This window comes from Parasteatoda tepidariorum, chromosome 12 (genome assembly GCF_982258835.1).
Source record: "Parasteatoda tepidariorum strain Cologne lab strain chromosome 12, Ptep-v5.0, whole genome shotgun sequence".
NCBI lineage: Eukaryota > Metazoa > Arthropoda > Arachnida > Araneae > Theridiidae > Parasteatoda > Parasteatoda tepidariorum.
The window spans coordinates 49730678-49752315 of NC_141766.1; the positions used below are offsets into that span (position 1 = coordinate 49730678).

The following is a 21638-nucleotide window of genomic DNA, read 5'->3' on the forward strand; positions in this document are numbered from 1 at the left end:
AAGTAACTTTTCTATATGCTTCTTTTTAAAACACAACATATTTCTTAAATATATTTATTTAGTTTTTGAAGAATTCTCTTAAGTCGGAAAAAAATTCCTGAAACAAGTGAAATGTATTTTGATTTAATTCTATTCCGAAAAAGATTATGCTAACCTTAGTTTTTAAATAGTAATGAGAATTAGCGAATATCTTTCAAAACAATATTAACAGTAAAAAAACAGTATTATCAGTTTCAAATCAATAAAAAGGCGTTATGCCACAACAGTGTTTACATTTAAATGATACCTGTGCTTATATTTAACTCCAGCAATTCAAAATCTATTTAAATTTTAGACAATAGACTGTAAAAAAAAGTTGTACATAAAAATTGCACTGATGAAATCAGAGCCACCTCAATTTTCCGTGGCATATTCTAGCGATCTGCCTTCCATCAAATTTACTTCTCAGCTATTTTCTGAAAGACAATTTTGTCTTAAAACTTTTTTTTTTCAAAATCAGACTTTAACTTATCCGTTTTTAATAAGTTAACAATGTTTCGATTAAATTATCCCAAATAAAGATCGATAAAAAAATCCTCTTCCTTTAATCCAAATATACTTTAAAACTACTCAATCGATTACCAAGAAAGTGCAGATTTTGACAAAGAATGAAAAAGAAGGATAAGTTTCACCGGAATGAATCGGACGTATCTTTCCATTCGTTGCTAAGAAGCAATCTGTCATTATTCCAGAAGGAATTGTAACATGATCATTTCCAAGTAAATTTTTTCTACGATTCTTTTTAAAACACAATACATGCTTCCCAAAAAATGCTTAAATTATATTTCTTACATATACTTATTTAGTTTTCATAGAATTCTTTTGAGTAAGTCGGAAAAAAGAGTCCTGAAACGATTGAAATGTCTTTTAAATTAATACTATTCCAAAAAAGATTATGCTTTCCTTAGTTTTTGAATTATAATGAGAATCGACGAGTAACCTTCAAAATAGTAAGTATAAGTCATTTTTAATGAAATTTAGAATTCGAAATCTTGTTTGCGTTGCAGTTTATGCAAATTGCATTTGGTCTCCTTTCTCCATCTTGGAAGATTACATTTTATTTCGATCTTTTGTTTATAAAGAAAATACATGCATCTAATTGGCTGTAAGGACAAAACTAACTTTTGATTTTTAGTTTGAAGTTAATGTTTGTTATATTTAAAAATAAACTTGAGGACGTTTAATTAAAAAAACGCGATATAAGAACTGTTTTTGCGCAAAATTAATATATTCAATCATACACCATACATCTTCCATTTTAATGCATTGATATAATTTTTTTTTCTCAATTGAATTAAATTAATGCGGGGTTTAAAAGCAAAAGGTTAAAAAAAGAGCACGCTGAGCCTAATAATAGGCTTAAAAACAATTTAAAAGGAAATATATTAGAAACTTGCCTACATAAAAAATTTGAAGTTTATTTTTAACTATTATAATTTATAAAATAGTTTATCAACAACGTTATATTGATATAAAGTAATAATAAATTGATATATAATTAATAATAATATACAATAATTGTTTAAATATAATGTGAGCACTTTATGGAAAAGCAGGAATTTATTAATCGAAATAAGTATCAGTGTTGCATTCTTTGTATTAAAACTATGTTTTAAGTTAAAACTTTAAAAAAAAAGACGAATTAAAGAAAAAAAAATTTAATGAATTTTCTTCACTTACAATATATGAAGTCAAATTGGAATCTGAAGAATCTGTGAAATCGGTAGAATCGGTGAATTGAAAGTTTACGGGGACTTAAACGTATGCGAACCATGCTTAATGAACAGAATTAAATTGTGACTAACTGTACAAGGATAGACTTGAGGGCATTAAGAAAAAACAACTCTTAAAGCGTCCTCATAAGAGGACGTTTTACCACGGAAGAAACAATTCTTGGCAAAATCCCTTTCTAACTTTATTAGTAATTTAAAATATAGAAAAGATGATTTAACTGGATCGAAGATAGACTATGAAGAATCAAATGTTGAATTGCAAATACTGTACTGTTTTCATCTTTCAACTTTACTGTTTTCATGTGACTGAAACCAGTTTGCACTTGTTTACGTTCGTGTATCAATTGGTTAAATTTGATGATATATTATATAAATTTGACGATAGGATAAATTAGACGATGTATTATATAAATGTAGAGTATTTATTATATCAGGTATTATATTAGTATATTATAATAATTCGACCAAAATATTCGACGCACTTTATTGTTTTAATAATAATTACATGTTTTGCACGAGTTTATATGCAATACTTGTATATTTCAACACATATGTAATGGGTTTTTATTCAGGAGATTTTTTATATACTTCCTATTTGCAATACTATATTATTTTTTAACGTATTGCATTACTATGTTAACTAATTGATACACGAACATAAACAAGTACAAACCGGTTTCCTCGAATGAAAAACAATACAGCTGTATAGTATCACCTGATAATTAAGATTTTACATAGAATCTTAGAGAATGTCTAATACAGGGAAAAAAACAGCTTCATATCTAAGTTTATCTGAACTTTTTTCTGTACTATAAAAATTAAATTAGTAATTTAATTGAGTAAAAAAATTGCTATTAAGGTTTTCTGCCGTGGTATAACGCCCACTAAAGTTAGTAGTTGCATAAAATATGATGAGGGTTACAAACTTACATTGTATGGAAACCGAAATCTTTGTGGAACAATGAATTAAAAAGTTTAAGACCCATAAGTTTAATGATCCATTAAAACTGAAGTATGGGATATTGCGAGGATTACCGCTAGTAAAAGCAATGCTAGAACATCTACCAAATGGCGTTGCCTCTGAATTTTAAATTTATTTCATTGGATCAGAATATGGTCAAAATTGAGGGATTTATTGCAATTCTAGTAATCAGATTCAGGTTTATATAATAAAAGATGCTTAAGAACTCAATATCTTTGCAATTTAAAATTATTTCAAGTACTCGACAGAAGTTCAGACTATATAGGGTTACAAAAAACAATAGTACAAAAAGAAATACTACTAACATACATTGGCAAACAGCCCCAAGATTGTTGCAAGTCAACAGCTATGCATTCTAAAATTTTAAATATATTACAACACTGCTTGCATAGTTTTTATTTGGAAATAACGTTTTTATTGGGTAAATAATTGAATAACTTAAATAATCAAATTAAAATTAAATTGCAAAGCCTTAGATCATTAAAATTTATATATTCATTACATTCAAGAATAACACTGGGGAACAAATCTCTTGTTGCGTTAATACAAATATTTGATCTTGCCTAATTCGGGCCTGGCGATTTCAAATAGAAAATTTATTTTACTCTTAAGGCTACAGATTTTAGTTTAGTTTCTTTTTTGTCAAAATGTACAAATTTAAAAACGGTATATATAACAGGATTCGCAAAAATATTGTGACAAATTTCTAGGGGAGTCACATCATCAGGATTTAAATTGCATAGAAACCCATACCCGGAAATGCCATCTTACGCCGCTAGGTGTGCTTCCTTTTTATGACCTGTTCAAACGCAAACGAAGACACTGTTCGAAGCAGAGAAACGCAGGTAGAGTTGTATGGCGACATTTCTTTACATGGGTGTCTATATAATTTTAATCTTGATGATGTGCCCTAACTCCTAGAGGAGTTAGAAGTTTGCAGCAACATTTATGCGATCCCCTCTTATGTATAACTTTAAACTAGTACATTTCGATAAAAAGTAAACAAAAAATGTAGTTTAAAAAAATTCTGTTAAAATATCTTATGCAAATGAAAAGAAACGTTCCCTAATGTAACTTTTTGAAATAATGAACATTTACGAACGAATATTTTCCGCCTACATTTACATAAACTAAAATACAGAATAAATTTAAGAATTTAAATAATTTGAATACCTTTTTCTTCTTTTAATTTTCAGACTATTTTAATTTTAAGGCCACTTGATTATTATTTGTTTTTAAATTTAAGGCTAATTTCAGCCATCAAAGATTACGCTATATTATATTCCTCATCACAGTTGTATCAAATTGAATTGGTTGCCTCAAGCATCCACACTCCTCCATCAGCATCTCCTAGAAGAAAGAGGGTCTCAGCACGGATCAATTTTGTAGTCCGACGTAACGAACATAAACTGTACAGTGGGTGCAAAATAAGAAAGATGTCGCTACGTTCGAGCTACAAAGCTGAGCAGTGGTGGTAAATACGAAAGATAACATTACGTTTGGACTACTAAAGGATGAAATTGCTTGTTTATGGCAACCCGTGCTGAGGTCTTCTCTTTTCCAGGAGGTATGGCCTCTATACGCCAGTACTGTTTACTAAGTATGCATATACACAAAAATACAGATATACCATATTTTATACTAGTATCGTGTACATTACTACAGGCTGGTAAGATATTCTAAACTTGCAGATATTTTAAACGATAAATGAAAGAAGACTATCTGAAAAAAAAATCTGTAATAAGCTGTTTTCAGTGGTAACTCAGTAGTATCATCTGTAGCAAAAATCATGAAGGTATAGGAAAAATGTATTTGGATATGTAAAAGATCCAAGATGCAAATCACGAAAACTGCCAGTGAAACGATGGTTCTGTGAATGTAGTATTCGAATAGTTTATAAGGCTAAAGCTGAATGTCGAACAATTATCACTAATTACATATGAAATGAATGGGTTGATAGATATCGTTTATAGGGAGGGGCTATACTCTCTCATACAACCAAGGGAACAGTTGGACATTCACTGGGGCAATTTGGTAATCAAATAATTTGATGCTAATTGCGCGAGAAATCATGCGGTTAAGCTCCCTTACCAGCATATTTAATGGGAAACAGAGCGAGAATTACTAAACTACGAATCTTTAAATAGCTATTAACTTTATAGGATAAAAATAAAAATATGGAGAAAAATTTGAATGGTTATTCAGGCAAAACTACTAGAATTAATTGTCTCTAACTATTTGCAACGTGTTTACAATAGAATAATGCCCTTTTGCTAAGTATAAAATAAAGGATTCTTATAATTAATGTGATTTATTGCAGTGTTATTTGAAACCAAAACATTCGCTTAATTGATATTCTTAATAGATCTTAATAGATATCTTGTAGATATCATAACTATATACGATTAGTTATTAATTATTTCTCTTTTAAGGAAAGTATTTTACTCGCTCACTATCCTCAAATAGAAATTGCAAAGCCTACTGTCTTGCCTTTTAAAACAGTCTGCGATATAAAGGACACAACTGAATTCTAGTTCATATTTGATTAAGTTTATTAAATTGCAGCTGATTTTTAACGAAACAGTAGAGTTAAAAAGATATATATATATATATATATACATATATATATATATATATATATATATATATATATATATATATATATATATATATATATATAAAACGAACAAAATTCTAAAGAAAAAATTTTCTTAAAAACAGGTGGGCAGTACAAGTTATGTTCTTCTAGCACTATTGAGTTGAACTGAACTGGATGTGGGGTTTAGACAAGTTCGATAAAAGAAGGAATATGATTGTTAAAAAATTTTAAAAAGTCTGGTTGCGAGTTTTTAGTTTTTGTTCATGACTAACTAAGTGCAATAAAGTTAAATCATCATGGGACCTATTATGGGTACTGAAAGAGGTTCTAGTATGGTTAACATAAGAAACCAGCTACTAAGTAAAAAATAGCACAAAGTCTAGTAAAAGTTATAAGTGTCGGAACTCATCCATTCTGCAACATAACGACAATCAGCCTTCGGGAAAAGTAGAAAAAAACACTGTTAGTTAAGTTACTGTAAGAAAATTCGAAAGCTCGCACCTGTACCCTTCTTATTTAACACTAGAAAGGCGGTAAATTAGTGTATATCTATATGGCCCAAAAGCAGTCAAAATGACTAGACTGTGAATGTGTAAATAAATTTGTTTAAAATTAATTTTTAACATTTTTTATATTGTTTACAGTTATATAACAAGTTATTTGTAAATATTAACAATAAAAAAAACATAAGTTGTACCAAAAACGCACAAAATTCTAAGAAATTGCATCATTATATACATCATTGTTTTTCTAATTGAAATTAAAATCAGTCAAAATGACTTCCTTAGGCAATCTAGTGTTAAAAAAAAAGAAATAAAATCTGAAAATCTACCAGAGATTTTCACTTTCAAAATATTTAATTGTAAAAGGTAAAAGTTTCGAATATCATTTGCTAAACTTTGGTTTCATATTTTTTTTAAAAATTTTTCCAGGTCGTTGGTCTGCTTATTTGTGCAACTCTGAAGAATCTTGGTATTACGTAGAGTGTTATTACACTGTACCGTCTCTGCTTTTATACGTGCCATGTTGCCTTAATAAGAAGAAAAAGATTCTGGTTTTGATTTGGCATCTTGAAACTAAATATAGGGGAGAGTCGGGTAGCCCCGCCCACAGTCAATTTCATATGTATGGAATATTTTTTCAAGTCAATGAGCCATCGGACATTAATTGTTATATTAAAAAAAGATTATTTTCAAAGTTTCAAGTATTTATGCAGCTGGTAACATGATAAACAATAGATTTGAAAATATGTTGAACACAGTAGTCACGAAATTAAGAAAAATTGGTTGAATGTTTCGATTAAACTTCATTTTAATACTAAAAAAATAATTTTTTCTATACATACAGCAATAAAGTATGTAGTCTTAAGTTTAATTTGCACAAAGAAAGAAGTTTGTATGTAAAAAATTGTTCGAGTAATTACAAATTTACAAAAAAAAAATTGGATTTCGGGTAGCCCCGCTTACATGAAAGTCGGGTATCACCGCCCAATTTTATTTCGTCGATAAATGTACGGTTGCAAAGATTATTATTTTATTGCTTCAAATTTTAATGTTATATGCATTTTTAACAACAAATATATGTTGTAATATTTTATGAGACATAAATTTATATATTTAAAAATGAAAAATTAAATATTTTTAAAATGTAATTGATGTATCCAAATTAAATTTAATATCAAGAAATCATAAATATTATGATAAGTTATTTGCTTACTTATTTATTTTCACTTATTTGTGAACGAATCAATCTACAGAAGCATTTGAATGCAATCAAAATACAAAGGGAATTTGTAATTTTATAAGAAGTATTTTACATTAAGTTTATAAGAAGAGATCAACCAAATAAGTTTATATTGAAAAACAACTATTGTTATTAATTATTGTTACTTAAATTAAATTGTTTTCCTTAAATACTTAATATAAATATATATTAATATTATAATATATTAATATACATTAATAATGATAAAAAGTATGACATTTGTTGTTATTAAATGATATAATTCACTAAAAGTATATACATAGGTAATAAATAAAATAATTTTGTGATAAAAATGATAAATGAGGTTTATCTATTGTCAATACATTGTTCATTCTCATTTACACCTGAAAAAATAGCCAAAAAACACAATTTTTGTAACTGGGCGGGGCTACCCGACACATTTTGAAAAGAGCTGAAAAACATGTTTTTTTAAATTTCTATTTTTTTAAGTTTAACTATTCTTTTTTTGGTTTATTCCATTTGCATTGTTTAATTAGATGATAAAACAATAAAGACATACAAAAATGTTGATTATTACTCAGTATTATACAGAAATATAAGCAATACTCCTTAAGTGAGCGGGGCTACCCGACTCTCCATTAACTGTTTAAGATTTCACGTTTGCTGAAGGTTTTATTTGAATAATTTTAAAGGGTGCCCATAAAAGCGCAAAGGATACAGACTTAGGTATAGGTTCCCAACACTGGGTACTGTGTCAATTATTATAGTAATTCGAAGTTTTAAGTTCACTTCACTCTAGGAGAAATTAGAGAATTGAAGAGATCGAAAGTTGACCATAATGCGAAAAAAATGTTTTAAACTTGTAAAATCGAATAGTTATCAGAACAGTGTAAAATAGTAGGAGCCTATAATGTACAAAATATTTCTCGCTTTCTGGCGCAATCAATTTTAACCTGTATGTGAAGAGATTGTGATTTCGTAAAAAAAATATTAACCGGAATCAATAAATTAATAGACAAATATGATGTTTTCAGTTTTAAGAGTGTTGCTGATTATCGGTTTTTTATTCAATCTTCGTCATCTTTAATACTTAATGTAGTAAATCGATACAACTAGACGCTTAACATTATTTATTTACACATCTGTTTTCAAAAAATTTAGTTCCGATTTTCAGAATATATTAGTATATATTATTTTAAGTAAACTACCACGATTTTTTAATTGCAAGTTATATTTCACTATTTGCTACGCTTCTTAACTGCATGTGTATTCTTATTGAAAAAAAGTAAAATGGTTATTGAAAAAAATTCTTGATAGGCAATTAGAATAATTGATTGCTGATTTAAAATTATGGCGTAAGAGCCATACTCTGCCTACATCGCACTTAAAATCTGTTTAAAATGAAAATGATTGAAATTCATGCAACTTTGTTAAAATCAAATCAACAAGATTTAAACTAAAATGATCGGCTTAAAACTGGAATAGCAAAGTTAAAATTAGAACTAAATGGAATTAAAATCTGTTATTGTGATAGAAGATTATAACTCATTAATCAGTTTAAACGCGAAGCTTAAATAAGAAGTAAATACACCGCGTACTTGAGGTGAAGTGTAAGATTTGGATGAGGAAAATCTCCAATCGAACTAAATAAATGAGGAAAAGAATAATTCAAGTATCGACATTTCGCGAGTTTAAATTTTTAGACACTGACATAACATATTTTCCACCGTAAATGTTTCCTACCATGTGGAACAAATTGGAGCTGATTCATTAAGAAGGTGGCAAATGCGTAATCTCGTGAATAAAGCATAATACATATGCTCTTTATTCACGCTGTTTTTCGTTTTAGTCTACCTTGCCCAAAGTATGTACTTTGTTAGATAATATATTTAACACTAGAAGGACGGTTGGGACCATATTTGGCTCGTTTTTTATTGCTCTCTAATTCAAAAAATAACTTACTGAAACTATTAATTATTTCTTGTTTCCTACAATTTGATGCAATGTAAGTGCCAATTTAATCATTCATATAATAGCTTTATAGGAATGCTTCTATAGAGCCTTATACGAAGAATCAGGAGAGAGGATAGTGTGGCTTTTAAAGTGTTTTGGTAGGTACCCCGGGTAGGTTTAGGTATAAGGCATCCTTAAGTAGATAAAGTACCCTAGTTTCATTACAAAGAAACAAGAGTATTTCAAAATATCTTCCCTTATTATTTATGGAGAAAAGGAAATTCAATAATATAAGAAACTAATATGTATGCATAACTGAAAAGTCTGTATTCTGTTTAAGCAAATATTTCGGTTCATCTAGTTTCTTATAAATTTCTTATTAAATTAATTATGATGGCATTTTTGGATTTTGTATGTCTAATTGATGCACTCACAAAATATATGGGGAGGACCAGACTGGTCACTTCAGACTCAGTTCAGTCTTTCTTACATATTGAAAAGAAAATCTAATTATTTTTACCCCAAAATGCTCTTCAGAATCAGTTACCCACAGTCAAATCAGTTACCCACAAATGCCTAGAAACAATACCAAAAAATGAAAGGAGAAAAATATTAAAGTGCAGTTATCTCCGCAAATAAATGTATTTTATGCAGCAAACGAAATTTAAATTTCTCACGATAACAACTGAAATGATAACATAGCACTCAAAGACATTACCAGAATGAAAAATCATTTTCTAATAATTTTTACCCCTAAATGTCCCCCAGAATCAGTTACCCACAGTCAAATCAGCTACCTACAAATGCCTAGAAACTTTACCAAAAAAATGAAGAATACATTAAAGTGTCAAATCACTGCAAACAAATATATTTTATGCAGGAAACGAAATTTAAATTTCTCACGATAACAACTGAAATGATAACATAGCACTCAAAGACATTACCAGAATGAAAAATCATTTTCTAATAATTTTTACCCCTAAATGTCCCCCAGAATCAGTTACCCACAGTCAAATCAGCTACCTACAAATGCCTAGAAACTTTTCCAAAAAAATGAGAATACATTAAAGTGTCAAATCCCTGGAAACAAATATATTTTATGCAGGAAACGAAATTTAAATTTCTCACGATAACAACTGAAATTACAACATAGCACTCAAAGACATTACCAGAATGAAAAATCATTTTCTAATAATTTTTACCCTTAAATGTCCCCCAGAATCACTTACCCACAGTCAAATCAGCTACCTACAAATGCCTAGAAACTTTACCAAAAAAATGAAGAATACATTAAAGTGTCAAATCACTGCAAACAAATATATTTTATGCAGGAAACGAAATTTAAATTTCTCACGATAACAACTGAAATGATAACATAGCACTCAAAGACATTACCAGAATGAAAAATCATTTTCTAATAATTTTTACCCCTAAATGTCCCCCAGAATCAGTTACCCACAGTCAAATCAGCTACCTACAAATGCCTAGAAACTTTTCCAAAAAAATGAGAATACATTAAAGTGTCAAATCACTGCAAACAAATATATTTTATGCAGGAAACGAAATTTAAATTTCTCACGATAACAACTGAAATTACAACATAGCACTCAAAGACATTACCAGAATGAAAAATCATTTTCTAATACTTTTTACCCCTAAATGTCCCCCAGAATCACTTACCCACAGTCAAATCAGCTACCTACAAATGCCTAGAAAATTTACCAAAAAAATGAAGAATACATTAAAGTGTCAAATCACTGCTAACAAATATATTTTATGCAGGAAACGAAATTTAAATTTCTCACGATAACAACTGAAATGATAACATAGCACTCAAAGACATTACCAGAATGAAAAATCATTTTCTAATAATTTTTACCCCTAAATGCCCCCCAGAATCAGTTACCCACAGTCAAATCATCTACCTACGAATACCTGGAAACATTTCAACAAAAAAAAAAAAAATTAGAAATTTGCATTTATGCAGCAAACGAAATTAAAAGTTCTCTCGATAATAACTGAAATGATAACATAGCACTCAAAGACATTACCAGAATTAAAAATCATTTTCTAATAATTTTTACCCCTAAATGTCCCCCACAATCAGTTACCCACAGTCAAATCAGCTACCTGCAAATGCCTAGAAACATTACCCCCCCCCCCCCAAAAAAAATGAGAAATACATTAAAGTGCAGTTATCTCAGCAAATAAATATATTTTATGTAGCAAACGAAATTTAAAGTTCTCACGATAATAACTGAAATGTTAATATAGCACTCAAGACATTACCCGAATAAAAAAAAAATTCTTTTCGGAAAAAAATTACGCGTAGTACATCCACTTCCGAAAATGGAGCTGTCGTTAGACAGATATTCTACTCCGCCTTCATTTGAATGTCTTTTCAGAAGACATCCAAAATGCAAATCACCTCAACAAGAAACATAGCCTCCTGCAAGCTTGTTGTGAGAAGTAGATTAAACTTTTTTTCTGGCTGGTAATAACTTTAAAGCCTTCATGTAATCTCTCAGTAACTTCTTTTCAGGCATAAGTTTATTCCTAGATGTAATGCTTCACAAACAAGAAAGTAGTACTGCAAGTTATAAAATGTTTTATTGCATTTTAAAGTAATAATTATAAGGTATCAGTCTATCAATAAAAGTAATTCTGTATACCTCATTCTGTCTGTAAGTGTTTTTTTATGGTATGAAATCTTTGTATGATTTTTCATTTATTTCTTTTCAGGAATAAGTTTACTTATCAATGTAGTACTCCAGGAGCAAAAAGTATTAAGTTCTGTTATGATACGTATTAGTATAATATTTATTCTTTTAATATAATATTTACGGAACATTACATTGCACTTCACATTATTAATGCAAATTACATTATATTCACATTAAACATTACACTTCACGGTTTATTTTAAAATCTTTATTGATTCTTTTATGGTATTAAATTTGTGAATTATTTCTCGCTTTATTCATGCATTTACTCATCCTTGTACAGTGCGCAAGAAAATAAAAAGATTTTCATTTTCTAGGACTCAAACTTGAAGATTTTAGGGCAGGACTTCAAGTATGCTAATTAGTTAGTGCATACGATATTTTAAGTTACGAAATCAGAAACAAAAATGTTCCTCCTCTGAAGAAACAAACCTTTTTTTAAAGTTTCGTGTTTTTCCGTGCGTTTAGTGTTCAAGATACCTCATATTATTAATAATAATAATAATACCACCAAATATATAAAGATACCTCGATTAACTATGGTTATACTGAGTTATCAATTCTAATTGATGATAATCCACATCAAAACTTTCTTACATTTGATCCAGAGCTCATAAAACTTTGGACTACTTCCAGAACCTTTAAACCAGGCTTTTAATTTTGACTAATATTAGACGCGGTATTTTTTTTTTTTTTTTTATGCCCAAACCTTAAAACTGGCAAGACGAATGAAGCCTTTATAGCCCCTCTCGCTTTTGTTGTTCTGTCATTCAAAAAAATAACTTAGAGAAAAGTATTGAGTATTTTCGTCTTTTTATAATTTGATGTAATTCAAGTGCTTATTTAATTCATCTTGTGTTAGTTTTATAAAAACGTTAAACATTATATCTGGAATGACGGAAAAAACCAGAGTGGCTACTTAAGTTTTTTTTTTTTTAGTTGCCATATTACCACAGATAGGTTTGGGTATAATGGACTCTTTGGTAGGTATGAGGTACCCTATTTTTATTCAAGAAAAAACAAGGGTAATTCCACAGATCTATACTTATTATCTATAGCGAAAATTAATCTGAATTTTTTAAGAAACTAATCTATAAGTTTAGTTGAAAAGTCAGTGTTCTGTTTAACTAAACATTTTCATGAACCAAATCGAAGAAAATACCACAGCATTTTGATTATCGAGTCTAATATATTTTCCGTTAAATTAATTATGATTATATTTTATTATTTTGGATGTCTAATTGGTCTACACACATGCAATCTGGGAATGTGCCACACTGCAACTCTTTGTTCAGTCTTTCTAGTGTTAAACTAATTAACGAACATCGACCTACCATACTTCTCTTCAATGAGACCAAAGTATTTTGTATAGAGCTCCTGAAACTGAATGAGAACACAGTTTATTTGAGAACGAAAGTATTTGTCAAAAAGTCATGCATGCTTTGTCCACTAAGTCATGGAAAGTTATGTATGAGTTTTCCGCAATAGCATACGTACAACGTACGACTATTTGTTCGCTCTAGACTGTTTCGTATATCTAAACTGCAAAAACAGCATTACACTTAAATTATCTATGTAATTATTTTTATTATCAGCGCAACATTTTTCATCGACACTACATTTGACATGATAAAAAAAATTATCTTGGCTGATAAAAAAATAATGACTCGATCTCTAGACGCAACAAACCATTAGTTCTGAAAAATTGAAAAATCTTCTTTTTTTGTATTCCCAAAATTTTGATAAATATTAGAAATGTATCCCAAATAATACAAAGTTTTATCGAACGAGTAACGCAAAGAAATATTTCATGTATTTAGAAAATATAACATAAACCTCTTACACACAGATATAAAATTACAACCATGTGTGGAGGACTACGTAACTTAAAATATTGACATTTCTGATAAGAGAATTCTGTTTCAACTTTCAAATCAAAAGAACAGAATATTTTTCCAGGACAAAACTTTTAAAATAAATCCAGATATCTTTTGTACTTTGTGTAATATGAGTAAAAAGTTAACAAGTATTTTTTTTTTATGCCAGCTTTATGATAATCATCAGAGTAAATATCTAAAAGACATAGACATAAAACTACAAAGACATAAAACTGCATACAAGTAAAACATTTATTCTATATAAATATTACACCAAACTTTAATAAAGCATATATACTAGAAACACTACATCATAGTGTCCATCTACATCTTTCTACTTTATTGTGTTAGTGCAATAATATATTGTACCCCATCTGCTGTTATAATGTGGAAATATTTATTGTTTTCACACTTTTTACAACAATGTCTATAATTACGGTTGTTCTGTTTAGTAAAATTTATTTTGTTTTTGAATTTCCCACAATTTCATTCTTGTGGCTCGCAGATTTTTCAAAAAATATCCTTGTTTAACAAAACTGCAGTAATCATTATAAAATGTTTCGAAGTTCAAAGGTCCTATAAATTTCAGTTCCAATTGCATTAATAGTGTACTATTTTTTAAAAAAAATTAACGATTATGACAAAAAGATCAAAACTAAGATTTTCATACTTTACACACTTTTGTATGATAAGTTACACATTCCACTCTTTAAAAAAAATTATTTTTGCCACTTTTCTGAAATTTTATTTTAGCGTTGATATTATTGGATATGAAAAGAGAGTTGTTAAACGGATTTTCTAAAACATTTACCATGAAACACGCTTTTTTTTCAATTTCACGGAAGTACAATTTGAATTGTTGGAAGATTGCATGCAATATAAAGTACCAATTACACGTAGAAATGCAAAAATTGTAGAATGATGGGTGTCACCTAACAAATCCTCCAGTGATAAAATAAAACTACCAAAAAGGTAAGATGAAAGTTAAAATATTGGCAACTGATTAAAATATGATGTGATTAAAACTTTACAAGTGCGTGCAGCATTGAGAGGAGGTTCTCCAAATAGCAAATGAAGATTAGTCAATCGAATGTGGCCGATTCAGAGACAGGTAAGAGTGTACGCGTTGCTAAATTCTATAGAATACCGGCTGAAAAGTTTAAAATTTATGGAATCCTTGTGTTTAATTTTTAAAATACGTCGTAGAAATTCTCATGAATATTCCATCGAAATTCATGTCATTTTATAAATTATTTCAATAATTTTGATCAAATGTAAAAGTTGTATAGTTAGTTAAGCTCGAGTTCGTCTTACGAAAGAGTCAAGTAAAATAAAGAAGATTCATTATGTGAGTCAATTTTTTCAAATAAATTTATGAAAAAAAAATTTCTCAGAAAAAATAAAGGCTGGTAGGCAGTTGTTGCTAATATAATATTTTTTTAAGCAAAATCTAAGTCGAATGTAAAGGATTCATCATGCGAGACAATTTTCTCAAGTTTGAATTTTATCAATTTATACAAAAAAATAAATAAATAAAAATACAAATTAGTGTCGGAAAATTTTACAATGGTGATCTTCATTAAATAAAAACAAAAATATTGCATTTTGAATGTGAAAATATAATTATGTTTAGATTAATATTTATTAACTAGAATAAATACATTAAATCATGAAAAGCCTTATTGATGATAGAATAGAAACTATGTATGCAACAAAGTAAAATAAATCAATGGATTATTTTTCTTCGTCACTCAGCGTGAGGGAGAATTAACGATTTGTTTATAGTTCTCCAATTTCGCCTAAGGACCTACAAAGTAATTACTCATGACGATTTGAAAAGGGAGAAAATGTTCTGACACGTCAGCAGTTAATAATGGTTTTGAAGTAGAGGGATTTTTGCTCACAAATTAATGAATCTCTATATACATTTTCAGCATCAGCTTAAAAGAAAATTAAGTCTTAACACAATTATCACTTGAACCTGATGATAATTAATATTCAGTTTTATTTTTTTTTAAATATTAAAACGTATATAATTTAATCATTAGTTACTAGTATTTCAAATGCAATATTCGGGTATAATATTCTGAAAAATATAAAAAATACAGTAGAAAAAATAGTGGTTTTAAATTAAATGATAGAATTGCTGTGTATATGGAATTTAATAAATGGTATGATTTTCAAAAAGGAAAAAAAAGGAAATACTGCACCAAAGAGTTTTGAAAACTAATCAAAATTTAAAGAACTGTAAATCCATGTGGATTTAACTACTTAACACATATGTGCCTATGCCTAGCAAAAGAGTTAACAAAAGTGCTTCATGTTTAGGATTAATGTTGCAAAAACAATACTTTTTGTCGACTTTAATACATATATATATATATATAAATATATATATATATATATATGTGTGTGTGTGTGTGTTTGAAGTTGAAAGGCAAAGCACAGTGCTAAGTAAGTGACAGAAGAAATGTGCATCTAGTATAAACAAATACGGACACTGTAAACTTCATATACCATACTAGTTTTTGTGTCTGTTAGGGTTTAATGGGTTAATATATATAAATGAATAAAACAGGTGGCCGAGTGGTTAGCGTGCCTGACTGTAAAGCCAGTGGCTGTGGGTTCGCATCTCGCTCAGGGCATGGATTCTTCTCTGCGTGTTGTCCTCTGTTGTGTGAGGAAAAGTTATTATAGGCAGGAACAATAGCAAATTAAAAAGCAAATTTTAATTTGCAATAATTAAAAAATTAAAAGCAAGATCAATAGCAAATTTTATATTAACGAAGCATTCTTATACGAAAAGAACCTATAATCGTAAAAAGTTTATTTTTTAATTCACTTTTTTTTTAAAAAAAATTAGAGAATTTTACATAAAACTTTCCATTAAATATATGATAAAAATATAAGTTGAAATTTACTTCTGAACAGATATATTCAGATAAAGAATCAGTTTCAACACAAGTTTATTCTAAATAAATTGTAGTTTATCTACTGTTTAATCAGTTAAGTTTACTGTTTAATCAGTTAAGTTAAGACTTACCTCTTCATTCCAAATAAAACACAATTAACTGTAATATTTTGCCCTACGTTTGTCACGATAATCTAAGATAACTTCAGCATTCCTAACCTGCAAAACAAAAATATGTTATATGACAGTGCTCAAAGTGCCTCAAGAAAAAAATGATAAATGAATATAAAACATCAGATAGTTACAACAATAGACAGTGCCCAAGTAGAGAAACTATGCCAATAATTTGAATTATTGAAACATTGAACTATGCCATTGAAACTATATATTACTATACAAACTATGCATTGAAACTATGCCATTGTATAAAATTGCTCAATCAAAATCTAAAATAAACGAAAATCTTTATTTAGATTAGTCCCAAAAGTCAGATGAAGAAAACGAACACTTTCTCTAAAATAACAACACTTTTTACTACACAAACGTATTACAAGTTACACTACCCTACAATAATGGAAGAGATACACTTTTTGACATTTTTTTAAATTTTTCAAGAGATACTCAGAGGATAATTTTGTAACTTTTAGAGTTGTTTAGATCATGCTATTTTTATTCTTTGAAATTAGGTTTAAAGCTTTCAAAGATTTGAGGGGCCGAGTATAAATTATGAAAGAAAACTAGTATTTTTACTTACTCTATGCAAGAAAATCAAGTAATAAGCTTGTAACTTGCATCGATTGAATGTTATTTGTAACAACTGAATAAAGTTTTGTAATTCTATCTTAAATCCTTATAGAAATATGGAAATAGTATATCTATATAGAAAGTCATATGTTGTGAAGTTTTGGGTGAACATTTTTTCAAAATTTTAAAACAAAATTTTTCAGAAATTTTTCATTTGGCAGAATCTTGCTGAAATTGCCAATCAAGTTTGGGATACAATCTGCCAGCATGTGGCAATTAATGTGTAGTCAATACTTCCTTTTTGTAATATTCAGTATTGATTTTTACCCCAATATCGATGAATTTAAGAGGAAATTTTTCGTTGACAATGCATTCCATGTATTTTCTTATCAGAAAAGATTATTCTGTCAACACTTTTGTTACCGTGCAGGTTAAACAATTTCCTACTTTTTTTTGTAATCCTGTTAGTTTTTGTGCAGTTGCCAAACCTTGAACTTTTATTACTAAACGATTTGAGCTTTTTTTCTAAATGATTAATATTAATTCCTTTTTTTTTAGTATCACAGTATTTAGTAGCCAAACTGAAGGGTAGTGTTTTTTTTTTAACTATTTTTCTTGATAAATCAGTACATAATACCAAAATTGTTTTGAGCTATATGGACAACTACAGGACAGTTAAGCTGCAGCAGTTTGTTTTTTAATCTCATGTATGGGGTTTTATTTTATTTTATAGCCGTCGCTGAACAACCGACCCAATATTTGGGTTTACGACTACTAATCTTCAAATCCACAGCCCTGCAATTTTGACCCAATCCAGAAGACAAGGAAACTTCTTGATTAGTACCCCTAGAGCATGGGTCTCCAAACTTTTTTCATAATCGACCCCTATTTAATTTTTCGAAATCTCTATCGACCCCCATAAAAGTAATTTTCCGTTCATTAAAATAGATACTGTGACTATTAGATAGACTATTAGATACTGTGTTTGTACATTTATTTTATGATTTAAACATTTAATAAAGTAATAGTACATTGTGTAACAGTAGTTTTATGAAAAATATATTAATGTTGAAATTTAAGTTCCTTAATATTTATTAAGTAATAAGTAATTATAAATAAGTAGAAATAATAAGTAAAGTAACTACAGATTTATTGCTTCTTAACCAATGAGATGAGTGTGCCTGGTGTTTTTTTGCAAGGTTCGCTATATTGGGTTCAAAATTGGTCAATTTTAATTTTAAATCCCCTCGTAACTCCACATTTAATTTATTTCTGTACTTAGTTAAGTAAGATTGAATTTACGTGACTGAAACCGGTTTCAACCATATAGGAATTTGGAAAAGCTAGCATAAAAAGGCTGAGCTATTTCATAAAGTTCTACATATTTTTGCATTATATTTATATTTGTTCAAAATTTACTTATTGTTAAATTTTTAAAAAGCGTCTTTGCTTCAAGATTCGATAATAATTCAGCAAACTCATCTTGCAGGTTGATGTCCACGTTTTTGATGATGTGTTTAATAATTTATGTTTTATAAAGAAACTGATATTAAGTCAATTATAAAAAAAATTCACAAATTTTGCATACTCAATTAGATATTTGGGATTTACCTATTAAAAACTGTTTTCTCTTCGACCCGATTCGGATCGACCCCCATTTGACCCCCTGGCTCAGATCGACCCCCAGTTTTGTTAAATAGACCCCTGGGGGTCTATATAGACCACTTTGGCGACCTCTGCCCTAGAGGTATGATTTGTTATGGAAACATGGAGGACTTTGTGACTCGTTAGATTTAACGTGCATCAGTCACCATTTACTACACGGGGAGCCTTCGGCGAGAGGAAATCTATGAAGCGACCCACGACCTCTTGGTCATGGGCTTAGTGCCCTACCAAAAAGACAATCCCGGCCCCATGTTGGGGTTTGATTTTACTTTGAAGCTTTTTTCTTGTTTAGTGCCCTTATTTGGACCCTTTCAGTGCACACACAAGGCACGATAACTACCTGTATTTCCACCTTACTGAAAATTACCGGCAATGGACGAAAATTCACTATTCAGTACAAAACTATTTGAGTTGGTTAAAGTTTAATAGCACAAGAGCCAAAAGTGGCTATGCTGCACCAGTCATTAGGTAAAAGAATTGCACTTCTACCTATATTAATGAATACAGTCCTATTGTTTTGCTGAACTTGATGAGATTGTGATATATAGGGTCAATAAGTAGGGATGAAAACTATTTGAGTAAGACAGAATTTTTTCAATACGAATTACTAATCAATTAGGAATTCATTAAATAAAAAGGATAATTTTTGCTTTATTCAATACTTTTTCTCATTTTTGCGTTGTATTAAATTACTAAAAAAATGGAAGGCTAATCACTTATAACTTGATTTGAATTGGTTTGAAAGTATATTGTGATATCTACATTCAACATTATGAATTAATTAATTTTTTTACAACAGTGTCCATAATAGGCTCTGTATCTATGTTCGGGACATGCATTTCAAGAATAGAAAAAAATTTCAAAGGAAAACACCATATTGAATTGTACCATAACTAAATTGGATTGAATGTAAGATTTAATAACACAAATTCTAAATGGGGAATTAAAAAGAGGTCAAATAAATCTACACTTTTATTTTTATTAAATACATAAAAACATAAAATGGATTGAATTGTACAAGATCAGACAAAGATTAAAAAAAAATAATCTAAAAGTATCAGCACAATAAAATTATAAGAAATAGGTAAAACGGTACGAATGATATAATATTTTTATAAAAGTGAATAAAAAATCAAGAATGTAATTTAATAATTCCATACAATTCAAATTACGATCTATTATTATTTTTATTAATATTATATGAAATATTAAATTCATACTAACTACGAAAATAACATCTTAATATTTTGAAACTGAATAACATAGCGAAGCAATGGGCAATCTTTTCACATAACTTCCTTAGAAAAAATAATATCTAGTGCTTTTATGTCTTATTTTTAACCACTTTGCCTATAGCTTCTAAAACTTCAATTCATAATTCAATTTGAAATTACATTCTTTTGAGAAAAACGTGCAACTCGAAACATATACAAATCGTAAAAACAATGTAAAAATTAATATTACATACCATCGTAATGTTAATTATGTTTAGTAATTTTTTTTAACTCAAGTTTTCTTATGATTTAACTAAAGTAAAATCTTAATGTTTTGAATTTGTATAACGTAAGCAAGAAATGAAGAACATCTTACAATAACAGACAGAGCAAAAAATCTTTTGCTTTTATATCTGCAATCATTTAGTTAGACGTTCTGGGAGATGGTGCAATGTATGGTTATATAACACCTACAACTTGGATAATTACAAAGGATAATGTTATGAATTAAGAGCTAAATTGATCTATGAAAACTGACGCCCTTGAGGAATGAGAAAATGTTATCAGGTGGATTATACCCATTAATAAAGTAAATGATGGATTAAAGTTACCAAAATAATGTTTTCAGTTAAATTTAAATGTCTCACACTAGGTTAAAATACGAATATATTTCGCTTTAAGCGGTTCCTTACAATTTGAACACTTACCAAAGCAAATCTGTATTCTAGTAGAGAATGACCTATAGGTAATAGATTTGAAATATTGATTAAAAATTTCCAAAGCTACAATCTTAGATCAAGATATGCTGAAAAGCATGTGCCTGGAAGCATATATTCGATTGTTAGAGCTGAGATATAAATTAATTATACATCATAATATTAAAGTTATAAGAAGACTTGATTTTATAATAGTTGCTTAGGTAAATTCGTAATTTTTTTAAGCTTGTATTAGGTAAGCAAGTAATTGCTCTTATAATTTCTAAAGAAAAAAATGTCTTTACATCTGTTATTATTAACCGCTATATCTGTAACTTCAGAAAATTCCTGAAGTTTCATTAATAGCCCTACTTAAAGATATACAAAGAAACGAGTACCTCAAAGAATAGATACCACTATTTGAGTAAATGTAAAAGTTAATTATATTTCATCATAATGTTAAGTTATAAGAAGAATGGAGTTAATAATAATTACACAGCTAAATTCTTAATATTTTAACCTTCTAAAAGGTAAGCAAGTAATAACAAACATCTTCTATGACTTCTAAAGAATATATATATATATATAGATAGATATATATTATACATATATATATATATAACACAAAGAAGAGGAATTAAATAAAACAGAAAAACTTTTAATTAGAAAACGTAAAGGTCTTCATCAGGACACATCCTATACAATAAATGCGATATTTCTGAATAAAGAATTATTATCCTAAGATAAAAATTACTCTTTATAATGCGTCTATATATAT

At 28.7% G+C, this 21638-nt stretch overlaps 1 protein-coding gene across 3 annotated transcripts in view; it reads right to left on the bottom strand.

The window, feature by feature from the left end:
• The window catches only part of LOC107455346 (atrial natriuretic peptide-converting enzyme), a 411323-nt gene that overhangs the window by 242977 nt on the left and 146708 nt on the right, over positions 1-21638 (bottom strand). For all 3 annotated transcript variants that reach the window (XM_071188087.2, XM_071188086.2, XM_071188085.2), the window contains one exon: positions 16675-16761. In XM_071188087.2, the coding sequence (XP_071044188.2) occupies positions 16675-16682 (8 nt within the window). In that variant the 5' untranslated portion in view covers positions 16683-16761. The remainder of the gene's footprint in view (positions 1-16674; positions 16762-21638) is intronic.